The 22,641-nt window shown below is 37.5% G+C and overlaps 1 protein-coding gene across 40 annotated transcripts in view; it reads right to left on the bottom strand.

The window, feature by feature from the left end:
- Positions 1-22,641, bottom strand: part of INPP4B (inositol polyphosphate-4-phosphatase type II B) — a 906,112-nt gene that overhangs the window by 219,846 nt on the left and 663,625 nt on the right. For all 40 annotated transcript variants that reach the window (XM_070047524.1, XM_070047495.1, XM_070047496.1 and 37 more), the window contains one exon: positions 16,319-16,466. In XM_070047524.1, the coding sequence (XP_069903625.1) occupies positions 16,319-16,466 (148 nt within the window). The remainder of the gene's footprint in view (positions 1-16,318; positions 16,467-22,641) is intronic.

The raw sequence follows: 22,641 nt of genomic DNA, 5'->3' as shown, positions 1-22,641 counted from the left end.
TGCTGGAGCCAATTCATTCAAATCTAGGGCTGCACCAAACATACAGCAACAATGACACACTATAGTCTTAAATTCTAGGCTTTTGTGATTGCCCATTTAATTACCACAGTAGCCCTGTAAGACAAATAATAGGAGCTGGCATTGTGGTGTAGCAGGTAAAGCTGCCACCTGCAATGCTGGCATCTCATGTGGGTACCTGGTTCAAGGCCTGACTGCTCCAATTCCCATCCAGCTCCCTGCTAATGAGCCTGGGAAAAGCCGTGAAAAATGGTTCAAATGCCTGGGCCCCTGTACCCATGTGGCAGACCGTAAGAAGCTCCTGGCTTCTGGCTTCGGACTGGCCCAGCCCCAGCCACTGCAGCCATTTGGGGAGTGAATCAGCAGATGGAAGATCTCTCTCTCTCTCTCTCTCTCTCTCTCTCTCTCTCTGTAACTATGCCTTTAAAATAAATAAATCTTCAAAAAATGCAAAAACAAAAAGACAAATAATATCATCATCTAATTTTTTAATCAGGAAGTTTAGAGAGTAGGAAATTTTCTTCAGATTTGAGCTCAGGTTATAGTGATTCCAATTCTGTGCTTTCATCATCATCACTGCATATTCTCCTCTACTCAATCCTACTGAGGTAAAGAAACTTGACACAGTAAAAGAAATATGCTTCTAAATGAGTTTTGTCGCATTTTTTTCCAATGGGGATATTTTAATACCCAAACAACAAAACAAAAGACATATTTCTATTGCCAGCTTGGTGATACTAGGCACTCTACAGGACTTCTCATTAAATGATACAAAGAATCCATAACAATGAACCTAATGGCACACAGCATCTGCCCTCAACACTAGGAGCTGGTAGGACAAATGCATTTTACGTGATAAATAACATAACACATGGTATTCTCACTGTGCATCAACTTTGCATAAAGAAAAACGAACAGAGGAAATAACACTAATCAGGGAGGAGACAACAGTTAACAGTTCAGCCCTGATGTGATATCTTTTGTGTCTTTTTGGATCTCTAGGACTTCATTATTCTCAGTGAGAGCAAACAAAAGAAAGAAAAAAAGCCACAAAGACAAACAGAAGTAGTGTCTGAACACATCCACAAGATTCATCAGTTTGAAGTTTTTTGTTATACATGAAATCTCAGTAGAGTAGCTGGCTCCCTAATGTTCTTTCCACCAATGAACATGGCTTTAAAATCAGTAAAGATTTGCATTATGCCTTCGTTATTGTCAAGCATGCAAATATCAACAGACACCCGCGAAAGTATGTGCTCAACCATGTCAAAGAAAAGAAGCATAAGATAAAGCTGGAGAAGTGGGCAGATGTGAGATCATGCTCTCCTTTAGACCATGGGTAAGGAAACCTTATCCAACCATAAACACATTTTGAAAAAAATACTCGGGGCCGGTGCTGTGGCGCAGTGGGTTAACACTCTAGCCTGAAGATCTGGCATCCCATATGGGCTCCGGTTCGAGACCCGGCTGCTCTGCTTCCAATCCAGCTCTCTGCTATGGCCTGGGAAAGCAGTAGAAGATGGCTCAAGTCCTTGGACCCCTGCATCCATGTGGGAGACCTGGAAGAAGCTCCTGGCTCCTGGTTGCAGATCAGTGCAGCTCCGGCTGTTGCGGCCAATTGGGGAGTGAACCATCGGATGGAAGACCTACCCTACCCCTATATATATATATATATATTTTAATATTATATATATATATATATATATCTTCCTCTCCTCTGTGTAACTCTGACATACAAATAAATACATAAATCTTTAAAAAAAAAGAAAAATACTCAAGTTATCTCAAGGCATGCTAACCAGAAAGGCTTGTTCATGTAATGAAACCCTACTGTATATGGTTTGGTTTGGTGAGGATGTGTCTGATATAAAATTTAAATAAATGTGTAGGGTTCTGAGTTAGAATCTTAATATACACTTTTAACATTTTAAAAAGATATCCTTGAAGACTTATCATTTTAAAGTAAAATGAAATCTTTTTAAAATGATAGTAACAAAAATATTTTAAGAAAAAGTACAAGTTAGACAACTAACTTCTGTCAGAATAGCTTTACTACTTAGAAAACCAATGCAAAATATATTTTACTTAAAATATTTAAGTAAACAAGTAGACAATGTCTCTGTAAAATATTCTTTTGTGTAGCAACTATGATTTCAAAGCTGCTATCATAAAGGATATTCATGGCTATATTTCATATACAATAATATACTATGTTGAATAAAAAAGATTTAGGGTTTAGATATATCTCTATGTAGATATATTTATAATAGATCTAAAATAGAGCTCAAATATGTAGACTACAGAATATTTCAAGTATTTAGTGATGAACAAAATATATGTGATTATCACTGGTTGAAACCATGAGTCTAATATATGTATATTTTCAAACTCTAATATCTAAGACAAAGCACACATATTCTGTCAAACAAGTAGCCCATAAAACTTTATTTTATAGTTCCCAAATCACATTTCCACACTAAAAATATTTGCTTTGTATCACTTCAATATTTCTTATACAAGATTTTTTCCTACAAACCACATACAAGTAATGCATCTATTTTATATGAAATTTAAGAAAGATTTTAAGTTAAGTATTATGAATATTATCCTTTCCTCTAACCTACCAACATTGTGTGCTAGAAGCTTGTCCATGGGGTCAGTGCAATGGTGTAGAAGGCTAAGCCTCCACCTGCCATGCCAGCCTCCCACATGGGCACCAGCTCCAGTCCCAGGTGCTCTACTTCCTATGAAGCTCTTTGCTAATAGACCTGTTAAAGCAGTGGAAGATGATCCAAAGTGCTTAGGCCCCTTCACCCCTTCCAGGAAGACCTGGAAGAAGTTCCTGGCTCCTGGCTTTGGCTTGGCTCATCACTGACTTTGGGGCTATATGGTGAGTGAACCAGCAGATGGACGATCTAACTCACTCACTCACACACACACACACACTCTCTCACTCTCTCTCTCTCTCTCCTCCCCTTCTCTCTATCTCCCTCTGCCTTTAAAATAAATAAACAAATCTTAAAGAGAGAGAAAGAGAGGGAGAAAGAGAGGGAGAGAGAGAGGGAGAGAGAGAGGGAGAGAGAGAGAGGAAGAGAGAGAGGGAGAGAGAGAGAGAAAGAGAGAGAAAGAGAGAGGAAGGAAGGAAGGAAGGAAGGAGCGAGCAAGCGAGCAAGGCCAGCGTTTTGGTGTAACGTGTGTTAAGTCAATGCTGTAATCCCATGTGGGCACCAGCTTAAGTCCAGGCTGCTCCACTTCTGATCCAACTTCCTGCTAATGAGCCTGAGAAAGCAGCAGAGGATGCCCCAAGTCTTTGGGCCCCTGCACCTATGTTGCAGAGCCAGATGAAGCTCCTGGCTCCTGGTTTCAGCCTAGACCAGCCCCAGTTGTTGTGGCCATTTAGGGAGTGAACCAGAGGATAGAGGACTTCTTTCTCTATCTTTCCCTTAGACTGTGTGTGTGTGTCCCTCCCTCTGTGACTTTGCTTTTCAAATAAATAATTTTTTTTTTGGACAGGCAGAGTGGACAGTGAGAGAGAGAGACAGAGAGAAAGGTCTTCCTTTTGCCGTTGGTTCCTTTTGCCGTTGCCAATGGCCGCCACGGCTGGCGCGCTGCGGCCGGTGCACTGCACTGATCCGAAGGCAGCAACCAGGTGCTTCTCCTGGTCTCCCAAGGACTTGGGCCATCCTCCACTGCACTCCCTGGCCACAGCAGAGAGCTAGCCTGGAAGAGGAGCAACCAGGAAAGAATCTGGCGCCCCGACAGGGACTAGAACCCAGTGTGCTGGTGCTGCTAGGTGGAGGATTAGCCTACTGAGCCATGGTGCCAGCCCAAATAAATAAATATTAAAAAAAGAGAAAAAAAACCTGCCCCCTACTGATTTCTTGAAGTAATGATGAAAAACGTGTGTAGCTATGAATCAGGAGAAAAAGCAAAAATAATACTTTCACAAATAAAATACTTTCTTTCCTGGGGAACTTTGCTGGCTGTGTGTTTTATTTTCACTAAGTGTTTAAAAATTTTTTTTAATAATTTAAGAAAGTTTTAGTGACATAAAAATCATACCACTTATGGGGTGTCATATTTTTTAACTTTTATTTAAAAAAATATAAATTTCCAAAGTACAACATTTGGATTATAGTGGCTTTTTCCCACCATAACCTCCCTTCCACCCACAAACATCCCCTTTCCCACTCCCTCTCCCATCCCATTCTTCACCAAGATTCATTTTTTTTTCTTTTTTGACAGGCAGAGTGGACACAGAGAGAGAGAGAGAGAAAGGTCTTCCTTTGCCGTTGGTTCACCCCTCAAATGGCCGCTGCGGCCGGCACGCTGCGGCGACCCCAAGCCAGGAGCCAGGTGCTTCTCCTGGTCTCCCATGCGGGTGCAGGGTCCAAGCACTTGGGCCATCCTCCACTGCCTTCCCGGTCTACAACAGAGAGCTGGACTGAAAAAGGAGCAACCAGGACAGAATCTGGCACCCCAACCGGGACTAGAACCTGGTGTGCTGGCGCCGCAGGCAGAGGATTAGCCTAGTAAGCCACGGCGCTGGCAAGATTCATTTTCAATTATCTTTATATAGAGAAGATCAATTTAATATATACTAAGTAAAGATTTCAACAGTGTGCACCCACATAGAAACACAAAATGTAAAGTACTATTTGAGTACTAGTTATACAATTAATTCACATAGTACATACAACACATTAAGGACAGAGATCCTACATGGGGAGTAAGTGCACAGTGACTCCTACTGTTGATTTAACAATTGACACTCTTATTGAGGACATCAGTAATCAACCGAGGCTCTTGTCATGAGCCGCCAAGGCTATGGAAGCCTCTTGAGTTCTCCAACTCCTATCTTATTTACACAAGGCCATAGTCAAAGTGGAAGTTCTCTCCTCCCTTCAGAGAAAGGTACCTCCTTCATTGATGGCCTGGTCTTTCCACTGGGATCTCACTCACAAGATCGTTCATTTAGGTGATTTTTTTTTTTTTTTTTTTTTGGCCAGAGTGTCTTGGCTTTCCATGCCTAAAATACTCTCATGGGCTTTTTAGCCAGATCTGAATGCCTTAAGGGGTGATTCTGAGGCCAGAGTGCTGTTTAGGACATCTGCTATTCTATGAGTCTACTGTGTATCCTGCTTCCCATGTTGGATCGTTCTCTCCTTTTTAATTCTATCAGTTAATATTAGCAGACACTAGTCTTGTTTATGTGATCCCTTTGACTATTAATCCTATCATTATGATCAATTATGAACTGAAACTGATCACTTGGACTAGTGAGATGACACTGGTACATGCCACCTTGATGGGACTGAATTGGAATCCCCTGGCATGTTTCTAACTCTATCAATAGGGGTAAGTCCAATTGAGCATGTGCTGAACTGTACATCTCCTCCCTCTCTTATTCCCACTCTTATATTTAACAGGTTATCATTTTTCAGTTAAGTTTAAACACCTAAGAATAATTGCGTGTTAATTAAATAGTTCAACCAATGGTATTAAGTAGAACAAAAAAATACTAAAAGGAATAAAGTAGTAAGTTGTTCCTCGACAGTCAGGACAAGGGCTGATCAAGTCATTGTTTCTCAGAGTGTCCATTTCACTTCAACAGGTTTCCTTTTTGGTGCGCAGTTAGTTGTCACTGATCAGGGAGAACATATGATATTTGTCCCTTTGGGACTGGCTTATTTCACTCAGCATGCAGTCTTCTGTTGATGGGCATTTAGGTTGATTCCATGTCTTAGCTATTGTGAATTGAGCTGCAATAAATATTGAAGTGCAGACAGCTCTTTTACTTGCCAATTTAATTTCCTTTGGGTAAATTCCAAGGAGTGGGATGGCTGGGTTGTATGGTAGGGTTATATTCACGTTTCTGAGGAATCTCCAAACTGACTTCCATAGTGGCTTTACCAGTTTGCATTCCCACCAACAGTGGGTTAGTGTCCCTTTTTTCCCCACACTCTTGCCAGCATGTATTGTTGCTATTATTTCCTGAAATTGGAACTAATGGGAGTAGAATGTCTTTGAAAGGAAAGACAGGATTACGCTTTAGACATGTGAATTTGAGGTAACTGCAAGATATGTAAATAAAAACATGTAACAGACAGGGAGAGGTATCTAAACGTGATTTGGAGGATTTTAGAAAATAACGCCATGTAGATGACAGCAGACCATGTGGAAGCATGTAGGACTTATGACTTATTAGGAAGAGGTGAAACATGGAAGGAGAAAGGGAATGAGAGGAGGAGAGGGAGAGAGACAGACAGAGAGACAGAGAGACAGAGAGGGAGGTTGAGAGCTTGGTGGTTTAATGCAAGCACAAAGTAACCCAAGCCTGTAAAGAATGGATAGCAGTCTACCAATGGGACACAAAGGCACAGCAGTGAGGTCATCTCACTACCAGAGAGTGTACAGCCACAGCAGAAGATATAATCCTATTTCCAAGAAGCAGTTGATTTCTACTGACAGGCCAGAGATAAGAAGATTAAAAACTATTCACTGGCATTTGCTTGTCCATTGGATTGTATCATATAACTTTTTTAACTTTTGCCAGATCAAATAGTAATGAGAAAAAAAGAGATGGAAATAGAGCATTGACAATATCTGCAACAGAATATCGTAACAGTAATTTAAGAGAAATTATAAATGCTTCTGTATCTCAGCTGCAGAACAGTTTATTTTCATGTACTCATGAAATATTTGAAAATAGTTATATATCAGGTTACAAGGGAAGCTGTATATGAAAGCAGAAATTATTTAAAATGTGCCAACCAAGGACCAAACAAAACCTTCACATGTTCAAAAGAAATAATATTTGGTCCAAATGAAATAAATTTAAAGACTTTGCAAAGTCAAATAAAAACATACATATCAGGATTTATTTACATGATCTAAGATCTAATACATACTCATAGTTGTTAATAATTTCCTCATCTAAAGAGAATGAATAAAGGCAGAAGTCTATTAAAGCAAAGAAAGTAGAAAAAAATATAATTGAGGAAACAGGAAGAGCAGAATTGACAAATCAATAAAAATTCCTTTTTAAAAGATTAATAAAAAGCTAAGTATATTAATTCATATAAGAAATACACAAAAACTCTATGAGGAACACTACAAAAGTGTATTTATGTTTTAAAAGAAGACTTGAGCAGACCATATCCCTGAATTTAATAGTGAATATGTAAAAGATATCAGTTATTCTAAAGGTAGTTTTGTAGTTGCTGTCACTATTTAATTTTCTTACTTTGCTGATGACAGTGGGGAAGCATGGAAATTGACAAGTATCATACAAAAGCGAGGAAGAAATAAAAATTAGCTAAGTTGTCAGAAATGTAGCTGATTTTCCGTCTCATTTTATAACAAATAAACTCTAGCTATTTAAACTTGATAATGTAAAATAAATATGCCAAAAATATTAATATTGAACTGAGATTAGAACAAAAACAAAATTTCTAACAGAAAAATAGTCACAAAATTTACCTAAAGTTAAATAATAAAATTTTAAATATAAAATCATGACTATGTAAATATATATAATAAAATATATAGAATATATGCTAAATACTTATATAAATGTAGTTGTTGTAAATCAAAGGAAAAATGCCATCCCAGTATTCTATAGGGACTTACGTGTATCTGTGTGAGTATCTGTAATTATAGCTATTCAAAATACTCAAGTATGGAAATGATTAAATGTCCAATTTTTTCAGATGTAATTACTGGGAATTAAAACACAAACAACTTTCTGGAAGAAAACTATAAATGGGCAATCAAGGCCTTAGAACACATACTCATTTTGTCTCAAAAGTTCTTTGTGGTATCTAAACCTATACAATGCTAAAGATGTATACAAATATAAGATATTTACATTAAATTTACTCTATATGACAAACATTTAAGCAGTAATTATATGTAACATATTGAGCAGTTTTATGACAGAACAGATTCTATGAAAAGTTATGAAAGTATAAAACAATCAGAATAAAACAGGTAAATTGATTACTAATGATATGAATTTTATGGAAATATTTTCAATAATGCATATAGGAATATATACAGAATTTCAGGAACTCTAGCTTTGACAAGGATGCCTTGTTCATCATGGTAGATAAGCCATGCTATAGAAATGATGGTGGAAAGATAGCAGTTACATTAACAGTTCCTGCCGTCCTCGAAGGACAGTATACGACATGTAAGAAACCTCAGAGATTAAGCCTATCCATTGAGGGCTTGAGTAAGTGTTGCAAGTATTTTGGTAGAGGCATATATAATCAGGACCAAGCAATGTAGGAGTAGGGATACCAGAATGTGATCTAATAGCTAGGTACCCACAGTGCTCAGTGGTTACCGGTCACCCTGTTACAGAAATTGTAAGGGGTCAAAGTATCTCATTGTCTCTTAAGCTTTAGAGACACAGTAAGCCCTTCATTTACCTAAGTGTTTGGGGGGAGTAGGTAAAGGGGAAAGTGAACTTCTAAATGACTGTAATTTTCCTAAAAGACAAAGTCATGCAAAATAAACTAAGCTGGGGGAGGGAGCTAAATTTTGCAGAAACTTTGATATTTAGGTTGAAAATAGTCTGCTTAAACTAGAAGAAATCAAAACACTATTAACTGGCAAATCTAACTATATGATGTTAGTCGTAAGAGTGGAGTATTAGCTTTATATTGCTGTAAAGCAAACTACCATTCTGAATCTCTCACCCAGAAATGCCATTGTTAATGTGTAAGCACCCTCCTTTTAGTCTTCTAAGTATATCGATCAAAATTAAGATGGAGCATTTTAGCTGATGAGTAGCCTACGCTGTTATTTGATGTCATGGTCACAAAATTACAAAAGACTAATAACAGGTGCCAGATTTTCAAGGAAATTTAAGATAAAACCTAGGCAGTGATAGCCACAGAGGCCCAAATTCTGCTTTACTACAGTAAGGTTAGTGACGATGACAGTTGATGTACAAAATAAAGCTATGAGCGGCTGGCACTGTGGCTCAGTAGGTTAATCCTCTGCCTGTGGCACCAGCATCCTATGAGGGTGCCGGTTCAAGTCCTGGCTGCTCCTTTTCTGATCCAGCTCTCTGCTGTGGTCTGGGAAAGCAGTAGAAGATGGTCCAAGTGCCTGGGTCCCTGCACCCACGTTGGAGACCTGGAAGAAGCTCCTGTTTCCTGGCTTTGAATCAGCACAGCTCTGGCTGTTGTAGCCACTTGGAGACTGAATCCGTGGATGGAAGACTTTTCTCTCTGTCTCTCTCTCTCTCTCTCTCTCACTGTCTGTAACTCTACTTCTCAAATAAATAAATAAAATCTTAAAAAAATAAAATAAAGTCATGTTTCCTTCTTAGTGGTGGGTTGAATGATTTTACTTTTCCTTTTTCATGTTTTCTGTATTTTTCCTATTTTCTATAGGGAGTATGTATGATTTTCATGATACAATTCTCTCTAAATTTTATATATTTATTAGTGGATCTAGGAACAAAGAATCAGAAAATTACTAAGTATTATACAAACCTTTCTTCACAGCAGTGAACATATCAGTAATGTCTAAGGCTTTTTCCTTGTGAATTTTTAAGACCTAAGCCATAATATATCATTCAAAATGTGTAGTTTCATGAAAACACTTCACTACCAATTCGAAAACTTATGTATCTGAACTTGAAGTCAGAAGGTGTTGCTGCCTAGGGCAACTGGAAGGAGTCCCAAAGGATTTAAGCCCTATCACACACCTGAGACTTTGTGTATGTACAGCCTCAAATTCAATAAAAGTGGTTCACGCTGAGTCCAAATGTCAAACTAACTATGAGATTCAAAGACTAACAGCAAAAATGCTTTTAGATGGCAGCTTCAGGCAAGGACAGACATTGTATGAGTGATCTAAAAGTAGGTGCTGTGCCATTACAGCTTTGCCAACAATACTTACATTCAATGGGAGAATAGACTGTGAAGTATAACATTCTCCTTATTTTACATATACATATATATGCATAATATAAATATGTATTACACAAACAAGCAAACACTACACAGTCTGCAAACAGATATACACTCTTTGAAATATATACCTACTTCAGGTGTGTGAAAGTTAATAATACACTTGAAAGTGACCAGTGTAATATCACTCATTCCAGGTTGAAAAACACACTACAAAAATTGTTTTTGCTTTTTTTTTAAAGATTTATTTTAAGGGGAGGGTTGTGGGTTGGGGGGGGAGCCATTGTAATGAATATTCTGTACTTTGGAAATTTATATTCATTAAATAAAAGTTAAAAAAAAGATTTATTTCATTTATTTGAAAGACAGAGTTACAGAGAAAAGTAGAGATGGAGAGAGAGGTCTTCCATCCACTGGTTCACTCTCCATATGGCCACAACGGCCTGAGCTGAGCCGATCCGGAGCCAGGAGCCAGGAGCCAGGAGCCAGGAGCATCTTCCAGGTCTCCCAGATGGGTGCAAGGGCCCAAGGACTTGGGCCATCTACTACTACTTTCCCAGGCCAAAGCAGAGAGCTGGATTGGAAGAGGAGCAGCTAGGACTAGAACTGGAGCCCATATGGGATGCCAAAGCTTCAGGCCAGGGCTTTAACCCACTGTGCCACAGTGCCGGACCCAAAACTGTTTTGTTTTTAAGACATAGTTTTGAATATAAAAATATGTGTGTGTGTGTGTGCATGTACTTCAAAATACTTGTGGAAAAATGGAATTTAAAGATGTTTATTTTGGTGCAAGAACTTCTGAAATCCATGCCTACTTTATACATGATTTGCATTCATTATGAACTTTTTGAAGACCATTCCAATGTATGGACTTCAAATTTTTTTGCACCAACATTTTTATTATTATTATTATTATTAGAGAGGCAGAGTAAGAGAGGAACAGAAAATAAGAGAGCAAACACTTGCATCCAATGGTTTATTCCTTCACATTGCTGCAACATGCCAAAGCCAGGAGCCTGTAACCCCACTCCGATCCCCCCGTTGGTGGCAGGGACCACGTACTTGAGTCATCATCTGTTCCCTTTTAGGAGGAATCTGGAATCTGTGGTCAAACTGGGACTTAAACTCCAGCATTCTGATACTGGCTACAAGTGTCCCAAGCGGCCTCTTAACTGCTGAGCTAAACTCCCACCCCAATTTACCTTTTACTTCTATTTTCTGCAAAAATTTTTAAAATACTCTCATGTACCTAACATTTTCTTTAATTCTCCTTAGCTGACATTTTTTCCACAATTAAATCAAAGTCAAACTTTAAAAGTATGTATCTGTGGGTTTATAAGCATATCGATCCTATCATTCCATTCAATTTTCCATTCCCTTGATAAAATAGAGGCAATTCTGCAACAAAATACTCAAATAAATACTTATAAGGAGATAGCAACACTTCAACCCTGTTTTGACTGTGGTTGTTCATCAGTTCATAAGAAAAATTCAAAATCGGGATGAAAAAGTAGATTGAAAGAGTCAAATTACTATGAAAGAAAGTGGAAAGTGGAGGATTTTCAAAATCTAGACTAAATAGAAGTCAAAGACTTAATTAGGATTGCAAATTTATCACAGGGTAATTGAAAGGGAGGTCTGCTTTTGTAAGTAAGATTTTGCTGAAATGCAGCTATAGTTATTCATGCAAATGTAGGGAACAAGATCATAAGCCTGGTAAAGACAAAAATAATGACTCTGTGTCCCTTTAAGAAATGGCAAGACTGAGATCATACAACAGTTACTGATTATTTTCTATCAAACAAATACATATACATTAATACTTGTACATACAGTTCCACTGTCTTATTCTAAACAGAATATGAACAGAGATCCACTGACAATTTATACCTGCTTATCAATCACCACCAAAATTAAAATGAGACAACTTAGTTAATATTTGTACTAAAACAATGTAAATGATCATGATATAATGTTGCCCAGCAACTTTTTTTTTTCCAGAAGAAAAACATCTAGGCTTTTTGCTAATAATTCCCTCAGGGTGGATTTTCAAGGGTGTAAATAAAGTGCTGTACTGCTTCTAAGTAATAAAAGATAACAGTACTACAGCACCTGTCATTTTCATCAAGCAAGGAAGACAATTCTTCACATGGGGTTGGAAGAGAAGAGTGGGCGGGTAAAACCCTTTACAGATTTAAGTACAAGTAGAAGTAGAACAGTTGAGGAAAGAACTTCAGTGTAGGGCTTCATCCAGTCTGGAGATTCTAAAAAATGTGTCAACTCCTCTTGCAGGAACATTCCCCACCTTAATATTCTTAATTTACTGGTTAAAAATTTGCTGTATTACAATAACTATGTGTTATAATATAATTTTTATTAATTTGTATTATATTAAAAGTATAATTCATTTAAGATATCTTCTTAGTTGGGATGGTATAAATATATCTTCACATGGATTTTTCAAGAAAGTTTTGTGGTTGACATTTTCTTAGCTCCTGAATATTTAAGTATGTCATTTCTATTGTTTCATTCATAAAGAATTCAAAACCTGACCCTATACAATAATGTAGGGTCACAGCCTTTTCCTCTCAGCAATCAGTAGATATTATTACATAGGCTTTTGCCATTTACAGGAAGTTTAAGTTTAGCCTGATTTGAGCATGTAAGGCAGAAAACAAAACTATAGGCTCAGCTACCTATTCTTGCTTTCTTCCAAAATTTGCACTAATTGCTTTTCTCCCTAAACATTTTATATTATTTAGTAGCATCTAGATCTCTGACCTGCACATCTAACATCTAATTGTTTTGAACTTTTTCCACCTTTGTTTAGCATTTGAGAAGAGGTTATCATTTCTGTCATCTGCATTGCTGATATTATTTCTTAGCACCCAGTCTTTTATGCTAGCTCTGTGGATTTAATTTGGCAGCTGCATTTTGGATTTCATTATTTCTCCATTTTCTCTCACTTCTTGGCCTTTCCCCTTTAGGAGCTTCTTTACTCACGAATTTCTGATTTTGGATTCATAATAATCCTATCTACTCTACTGAGAAAGCTAGTCAGTTTTTCGACAGATTTTTACTATGTCTCTTTTGAGTGTTCAGGATAATCTTTTTGTCTTCCTTATAAAAATCTAAAGCTTCATTGTTGAGATTTTTAACACATTTATATAGATGGGGGACTTACACAGAAAAGGAGTTGAAGAAAGTCATTTAGAACAGGCTGGTCAACATAGTTCCTAACCTGTTTTTATAATTGAGTTTTTTATACAGTTTGGTTTCATAAGATTGAAATGTGATTTTTTTTCAACAATCCTAGTGCCCCATCCAATCTATGACAATGGAATATCATATTTTGGGTCATTGTTCCTTTGTCTCAACCAAAACTGTCCATCAATCTTTGTTTTTAATTTGAGAAGCAAAGACAGTGAGACGGGAGAGAAGGGGAGGGGGGCAACCTTCCATTTGCTGATTCACTCCTCAAATACTTCCAAGGCCTTTGTCTGGACCAGATTAAAGTTTTGAATGAGGAACTCAATCCAGGTCTCTGATGTGAGTAGCAGAAACCCAGCTAGCTGAGTCATCATCGCTACTTCCCAGGGCCCGCATTTGTAGGAAGCTTACATAAGGAGCTCAGCTGGGACTCAAACCTGGGCACTCTGAGATGAGATACAATTGTCTTGGTAAGAGTTTTAACTGTTAGGTTAGTTAATTTTTAGTGTGTTCATTTTTCAGCTGTGAATGCATAAGGAAAAAGAGATATAGAGAAAGACAAGAAAACAGGGTAGGTTGGCAATGCTGTGATATCAAAGTAGTTACAGTGACCTTGCTTACCAGCATTCCTAGCTTAACTGCGGTCTTTCTCCTGATTTCACACTCATGATTTCTCCCTACGGTTCTCTGTCAGTGGATCACAGAGAGATATTAATGGGAGTCTGAGTGGAGACATGGCTGGGGATAGCACTCAGATGGCTCAAAAGTGACAGGCAGTACAAGGACAGCTGCTCAGCTTTAAGATGTCTCTAAATTGCTGATGAAAGCCAATTAGGACAGAGGTACAGATCTTTCTCTTTCAACTAGTTTTCTCAAATGAAATAGCTAAGGGTCTAGCAATTAAAATGTTCAACTGGAAAATACTGGTCTAAAAATAGATATTATGTTAAATACAGTCTTGTCTGGCATCTCTAACTCAGCCTTCTGTGTTGACAGTTCTTATTCTATAACCCCTGGGAGAACCAGGGATTGTCTTTGGTCTTCAGGTAGGAATGGCAAACTGTATATGGTTCTAGTAGCAGTGCTTCTTGGTGTCCGTTGCTCTAGAATAATGACTCTCCTATGTCTTCTAAAAGTCAAACTCCATCTTGCTCTACTCTAATACAAGTTCATAAGCTGGCCATCACCCACTCATAGTACTGGTTATAGATAAGGATAGTATAAAAAAAACATTTTGGGGATCATTTCTATTATTGACCCATTCTTGTATCTTACTGTTTCATAGTCTGTTTAGATTGCTAATTATTGGCCTCAATCAATACCTGCTGCCTGATTTTCAAGGCCCAGTTATCCTCATTCTGCTATCCTCAAATACCCATCTCCCATTCAATCTTTGTTTCCTTAGATCCATATTGTTTTCTTATGATCCAGTTTCCTAGATGATTTTTCCTACAATTATTCTTACATTTTATGTTATCCTCCTTGAATATACAGCTTTTGTGAAGTCATTCCTACCCTAAGCAATACGGTCAATATGTGCAAGATTTTACCTGCCCTCCCTGTTGTCCTCACTGCCTTAGATCAATATGGAATCTCTGACCTTTAGAGCCTTAAAGCATTGCCATAATGTAGTACTTGTATCCAGCATTTTAAAACTCATGAGAGCTTCATTTAAAAGGCAGAGAACCAAATCATTTAATTAGTCATGGTTCAGAGACATTCTTAACCAATCAGCTCTCAAATACTTCTGCCCTATTATAGTAACTGATTTAATTTTGTTGTACAACAATATCATCCACGAGCTTAACATATTTTGCTTGCTACTTCAAAATGGTTTTAGAGCAACATAAATTTGAAACTCTTGCTATAAATAAGTAGTCCAAAGGAGATTCAAATAGGAATTGCTTACAGAAGTAGTAGCCAAAAGAAGAGAGGTGGAGACACAAGAACTATTTACAGACCCTAGTTATTGGTTAAATACTAAACTGGCTACAAGAAAAGCAACTCAAGTCACAAATGAGAATTACATAAGTAATAAAATTTTCTCGTAGCCATTTTTAAGAAGAAAAAACAGATAAAAAACAGATTAATTCCACTAGCATTTCCCAATGCATTCCAAATATTAACATTTCATTATTAAATCATTTCTGTATGTATATGTGTGCATTAATTCTGGATCTGATGTGTATACTTTATACTTAGAAATCATCTCAAGCTTGACTTGTCACATTTCAAGTGCCTATTGCACACCAAAGTCTAGGATTTTGTTATCCTCAATACTAAGGAAAATTGATTTTTAGGAAGAAATAATTAATGATAGGTATATAAGGCAATGCATACTTTTTTTTTGACAAAGTGAACAGTGAGAGAGAGACAGAGAGAAAGGTCTTCCTTTTCCTTTGGTTCACCCCTCAATGGCCGCTGTGGCCGGCGGGCTGCAGCCGACGCACTGCGCTGATCCGAAGCCAGGAGCTAGGTGCTTCCTTCTGGTCTCCTTTTAAGGTGAAGGGCCCAAGGACCTGGGCCATCCTCCACTGCACTCTCGGGCCACAGCAGAGAGCTGGACTGGAAGAGGAGCAACAGGGACAGAATCCAGCGCCCTGTGGTGCATGTGGAGATTAGCCTGTTGAGCCTCCAGCACTGGCCCCAGTGCATATGTTAATACCTCTACTTAGCCATTTCTCAATGTGAATACATCTTTTAAAAGATTTATTTTGTTAATTTCAAAGGCAGAATTACAGAGAGAGAGGGAGAGATGAGAAAGAAAGATCTTTCATCCACTGGTTCACTCCCCAAATGATTGCAATGGCTAGGGCTGGGCCAGGCCAAAGCCAGGATCCAGGAGCCCCCTCCAGATCTCCCACGTGGGTGGAAGAGCCCAGGGCTTTGGGCCATCTTCCGACACTTTCCCAGGTGCACCATCAGGGAGATGAACTGGAAGTGGAGCAGCCAGGACTCCAATCAATCAATAGCCATAAAGGATACCAGGGTTGCAGGTGGTGATCAATCCTTTATGCCACAATGCCGGCCCCAGTGTATACACATTTTAAAACAACATATTGTACATGATAAATAAATACCACTTGGTCAGTTAAGAATTTTAAAATGACACAAAAACAGTTAATATGAATGAGAGACAATAAAAAATTATTTTCTCTTACCTACACAGATCTTCTTTGATGTGAAGGGAAATCAATTCCTTAGGAATATGAAAAGAAAGTATGCTCTCTGACATTTGCTCCCGGATTCTCATCCACTTATTGTCAGATGTAGGAAATCTATATAATTTACATACTGGGTTCCTTAATACTGGAATGGAAGAAAAGAGAAAAAGGGTAAATTGTAAATGAAACGAAGGCATATCAGGTGATTTTCAATCAGCAAAATCATAAATCAGTATAGCATTTAAATTATTTAATCAAATTATTTTATCAGAATCCATTAGTGTATTTGAATTTTAAATCTGTATAATGAAATACATGAAATTTATTCACCTTATAGAAATAAAAATATATTAAAAATAATTTAAGTCTAATATTTATTTGAGTGGCAGAGAGAGAAACAGAAAGAGAGAGAAGAGAGGGCTCTTCTACCCACTGTTCCATTCTCACATGCCTACAACAGCTGGGGCTGGCTAGGGGTCAAGGTCAGGAGCATGGACCTCCATTCAGATCTCCTACAGAGGTGGAGGAACTCAAGCACCTGAGCCATCATCTGCTGCCTCCTAGGATGTGGATTAGCAGAAATCTGGATTGGGAGCAGAGATAGGATTGGAACCCAGGCACTCTGACATGAGAGGAGGCGGCTTAACCCACTGCACACTAAGCCTCCCCCAAGTTTTATTTTTACATCTTTTTTTTTTTCAGTAGTTTCTGGAACATACAGTCTTTATTCAATGTAGAAAAAAAGTGTAATTAAACTTTAATTCATAAATGTTGCTACTATGTTTAATTTACTAACTTTTGCAATTTTCTTTTAGAAATTTTATAAAGTATATGTATCTACAAATATAGGTGAAAATACAAAAAAAAACATATAATGTACATTTTAACAAATACATTTCTGAATTCCTTCTGCTCATCTTAGTCAACATTACCAAATACAAGTAGGTGATATCTTCAGAAGTTTCAAAATGCTTTACTACTAAAAATTATTTTTTAAATACCAGCAAAGTTTCACTCTTTTGTTTAAGATCCATTAAAATTCAAATACTGTGCAAGTCGTCCATCCAGACACTTCTTAAAACCACATATTACAAAAGCAAAATGCAAAGACTGAATAAATTGTGTTTATGGTAGGTGGGCAATAATTAGGGGACAAGTAATAAGACCACATAATCAAGGATTTTAAAAGCTTCAATGACAGAGTTTCAGAAAGCCAGCACTTAGAACACAATTCCAAGCCATATTGTTTAGGATAGAAATTTATTTCAATTGTTGCTGGGCAATAAATGCCTGTGGTACACTCATACACTAAAGCTTAATTGGCAATAAAATATCAAGTCAATCACCAGTCAAACCTCCACGGTTAGTTGGCTCCAAATTATCATTAAAGCTAATTTAAAATGCTTGTCGGTTCTGAAGTGAGTCTAAGACTTTAAATAATACTGAGCATGGAAAATGGGTCAGGTTTCAACATCCAGGGGAAAAAAAAATGCCTTTCTAATATTATAGGGTTCAAAAACACCGCTGTATCTTATTCACTACATGGGGAAACATATCCTTTTGACCACTAAAATGAGGACCGATTCTTGCATTCTTTGGCAGCCAGCCCTTCTTAAAGGGACACTCTGGACCTCAGTCGCCCATATTGATATCACACCAGAAACCTTGATTTCAAACACCCCTATCCTTCAAACACCAGATTCAAACCTGCCAATACACTTAGGTACTCCCTGCCAAGAATTAGACAAAGTGCTCACTCCTCAATAGTTCCAATATCCAGAAGACAACAGAATATTCCATGTGTGTTGAGAGAAAATATTGTTAAAATCTAGAGGTTTGTGTTCAGACTATCTTTTGAATGTAAACATAATAATTTTATGTTTTAACAATTAGATTATATCAGATACAGGATTCATTATATTTGTTTTATTTCACTTGGAATATAGAACTTACAGCCAATGAATGAAAACAAAACACACAAGATTTCATTCATCTTTGAACAATGTTTTAAAAGAATTTTATCACTGCTCGATTATCATATCTCTACAGTTAGAAAATAATATAAAGATAGGTACTGAATCCAACATAGTGTCAGTCAGGTTAAAGCATATATGAGATTTCATGAATCCTAACATATCTGACACAGTCAGGAATGTGAATGCATCCTTTTAGGGTACGTCAAAACCTCAATCTGAAGTGTCTAAATTGCATCTAAGTACTGTATGTACATCTTCAATTACTAGGTTTTTCTTCAGTATCAGTGCTACATTTTAAACTCTATCTTCTTTTACAAAGTTATACAGAATCTCTTGATCTACAAAGCCATAGCTAAAATTCCCAGATATTTTCTTTTGCTTTTTATAGATCAACAATTATTTTTTAGAAAATTTGTATTTTGAGGGGCTCATGTTGTGGCACAGTGGGTTGAGCAGCCACTCGTGATGCTGGTGTCTCATAACAGAGTGCTGGTTCAAGTCCTGGCTGGTGATTCTAGTCCATCTTCCTTCTAATGTGTCTGGGAAGACAGCAGAAGATGGCCCAAGTATTTGGGCCCCTGCTACCCTTGTGGGGGACCAGGATGGAATTCCTGGCTCCTAGCTTTGGCCTCGTGCAGACTTGACTGTTGTGGCCGTTTGGAGAGTGAACCAGCAGATGGGAGCTCACTCTCTCTCTCTCTCTGCTTTTCAAATAAATGAATATTTTTTAAAAAGAAAGAAAATTTACATTATGAATTATGCAACAGAATATAACATTTTTAATTTTTGATCCCCAAACAAGTCTTTCAATCCTTCATTTGTTTTCATTTTAAAGCTTGCAAAATACCTAAATATAAACCTTTGTTGAAACAGCTTATGCAGAAATCAAGGGTGTTTTGATAAAAAATCCCCAGTACTCTCTTCTGACCACCAGGTATACAGCACCCAAAGACTCTATGGCAATGCTGCTGTTTTTAAATAAAATATTTGGGACAAATAATAAAAAGAATAGGAAACTTAATTATACAAAAAGTTCTAATAACGTCTCTTATCTTATCTAATTTTTGTGTTATAGTTTCTGATCTATTAAGTCTTAGGTCTCCAAATATTAGTACTAAATCATATATATTTATTAGTATCTCGATGTAGTATCTCAATAGATCCACTTTGTAAATCAATTTGATCCAGCAACACTGCTTACTGAACACCTACTATGTCTGAAACAAGGACATCTACTGTGCATCATAACACATGGTATAAAGTATTACATCTTTTAAAATGAAGAAATATGGTCTGACCTTCAACTATCAAGCTAATTGTTGCATGAATTACAAAAATAGCAGATAAGATACTCTCAATCCAATACTCTTATTGGGCTCGTGGTGGGAAGGTTTTGTCCTCGTCACATAAAAGAAAGGCATGGTGCTCATGCATCAAATACAGTACAAAGAGCTACAACTGATGAGTGCATTTGTCAAGCTTTTTTTTTTCCAGTGCTTCTCCCCAAAGCAAGGATGTGGTTCCAACAATTCCGCACACATGCCCCTGCTGTATAAACGAGAAAATGACTGTCTAAGTGACTTTTAGCTCTTCAGCTCCACTGTGCCAAGTGTTTATTCAGGTAGAAGACAATTTTCTGACCATACAATCAGCTCACCACAATAACAAGAACTATTCAACACTAGAAGTTAAAAATAGAGCCCTGTGTGTATTCTCATCTTTATTGTTCCACTGCTTTGGCCAAAATAACTGCTAAAAATATCATATGACAGCTACTACCAAGAGAACCGTAGTTGAGATATTTTAGACCACATCATGGTCTTGTGATGACATACTGAGGGTAACTTTATAAACTGGACCAGATCAACTGATATATTCTCCTTGAGGTCCATCCCCTGAGATGAAGACAAGGACAGAAAATAAATGATGGATTTTTTATCTCTTCAAAACTGCAATACAACTGAAATTTCTATACTGGTTCCCTGAGGCTTTGTAACAGGGACGTTTAACAAGGTAGCATGCCACCTGCTTTTCCATAGGATTCAGCAGTTGTGAAAGCCAAGCTGCTGCAGTTCTGAGTTATCCAAGTATAGATGCCAAAGAAATGCTCAGCAAAGCCAAAGGAGAGAGCACAAAAATAAGACTGCTGCTCAAGCAACCGCGGGGCAGGAAAGATTAACCAGAAAGATGCTACAGGGATGGTTTTCACTTTTCTGTTTCTATTCACAAAGGTATGTGAGGGGTATCAATGAGTTGATTTGACAAGAAATTTTGGAAATATGGATTCAGCGTCCAACGGACCATCCTTAAAGCTCAACCATTTATTTCATCGGGTGGTCTTTTGTCTTTTTCTCCAGAGAAAGCTTGTCTGTGATTATCTTCACATATTTCTTGCTTTAGGAGGTGCTAGAAGTTCCATATTCAAATAGAACTTTATTTTAATGGCTTTAGGCCTTACAAAGTCATTCTTTCAACGTATTGCAGATTCTTGTAGGGAATCCACTTATTCTGTTGTTTTAATTATGCAGTTGTTTAATTGTTGAATTATTCAATACAATGGACACACACTGCATATTCTCCAAATGCAACTTTATACTTACTAATGGTAAGTGTTTGTGATCCAATTAGATGCTGACACACTCTGATTTGTGTTTGAGAGTATATTAGATTTATACATATCTTACATGGAAGTTGGCTGTTTTTGAGATTGTATGAGAACTGAAAAACCCAAAAAGAAATTATATAAACATTATCCTGTGTATACATGTAGAAAGGGGTGAGCAAGAATGCATGAGTGGAGTTCCAAAATATAGCGGAGAGACAGAGCTTAAAAAATAAAAAGGTGATATAACTTATTGAAAAAAATGAACCTCCAAGAAATGTTTAGAGACATTTCTCCAGATTTTCTTATGGAATCTAAATTGTGTTAGTTTTCAAACTGAAAAAGAAAAAATAAACTGGCAAAAACATAAACTGAGTTTGACCAAGTGCTGCTTCCTTATTCCAGCCAAACGCAAAAGCCCTTGGCCTTCCATCTTCAATTCAAAGCTAAGAATAAGAAGTATTACTATGGACATCACAATAAAATACAAAACTAATAATTGTCTCTACATAGTGATAACTAGTGAATCTGGACTGGTGAATTTGGGTTTACATGTTGTGCGGTCAGACAAAGGATTAGCTTCAGCTCTGTTTATTCTCTTTCAGGCAATAAAGGATACAACCAGAAAGGCTGTAAGCTGACTGTTCTTTCCTGATGAGGAGCCTGGAACGACCTGCAGTCCTCTCCAGTACACCTCTGTTCCAAGCACTCCTTGTGTCTCAGAGGAGCTCCCCACTTGTGATCGTCCTATAAACTAAGCTGACTAGCGGCTCTTCTGGGAAGGGTTCCCTTCTCCTCTGCCTTCTCCTTCCCTACAGGTAGCTCTCTGTGACCGCACACTCCCATCTCTATCTCGGTTCATGCTGATCATGCTGGAGTTGACTGGTCCTCCTCCTCCTCAGCATGTGACGTCGTGAAGGAAGAGACCTGGCTGCTTTCCTTGATGGCCTGATTTTCTTTCATGCACAGAGCACAGTGTCTCAAAGATGCAAACATCCCACAGAAAAGGTTGAGATCTGGCAACTCAGTTGTTTCCTATCATTAGTTTCCATGTAGAGAACACAGTCACTGCACCAACAACTGAATAAATTGAAAGAGTGAAATACAAGAGGGAAGGACATAATGACGTAACTAATCCCCTGTTTCACCAGAGAGTTGAGGCAACAGAATGAGGGGAAAGTGAACCATAGTGGAGAGGCCTCCTTACACCTGTGCAAAATGTTAAGTCTTTGTGTCATTTTATTGCCTTTATTATTTTTTCTTCTATTTATATAAAGTATATGGGAGAGAAGATAAATGGACTTAGAACATGAAGATAGTTGAAAAATTTAAGGGCATTTAGGAGATATTTCCACATGGTTAATAGTGACCAATGAAGCTACTTAACATCCTAAACATGTTAGTTCAATCAGAATGGATTATATCACATATGTTTAAAAATCTGTTAAGTAAAAAGGATCAAGGCCAATTTTTAAGCTGAAATGACCCCAAATTTCAAATATCAGAGAGCGTTAACACAAAGGCAAAATCTATATAATCTAGTACAGAGAAAAGATGGTAATATTATGCTAAAACATCATCTGCCATTTGACAAGGTAGTAGTTGTATTATCACATGAATGAAAACAACAAAGTTGGGGTGTGGGAATATCCTTGGGATTTGGATGCTGACTGAAATTCTTCTAGGGCTCAAAATGATTACAGAGGGATGAGTATTTGGTGTGTAGTTATGATACTACTTAC

This window comes from Oryctolagus cuniculus, chromosome 8 (assembly GCF_964237555.1).
Source record: "Oryctolagus cuniculus chromosome 8, mOryCun1.1, whole genome shotgun sequence".
Lineage (NCBI taxonomy): Eukaryota > Metazoa > Chordata > Mammalia > Lagomorpha > Leporidae > Oryctolagus > Oryctolagus cuniculus.
This window is presented reverse-complemented; position numbering and strand designations above follow the sequence as displayed.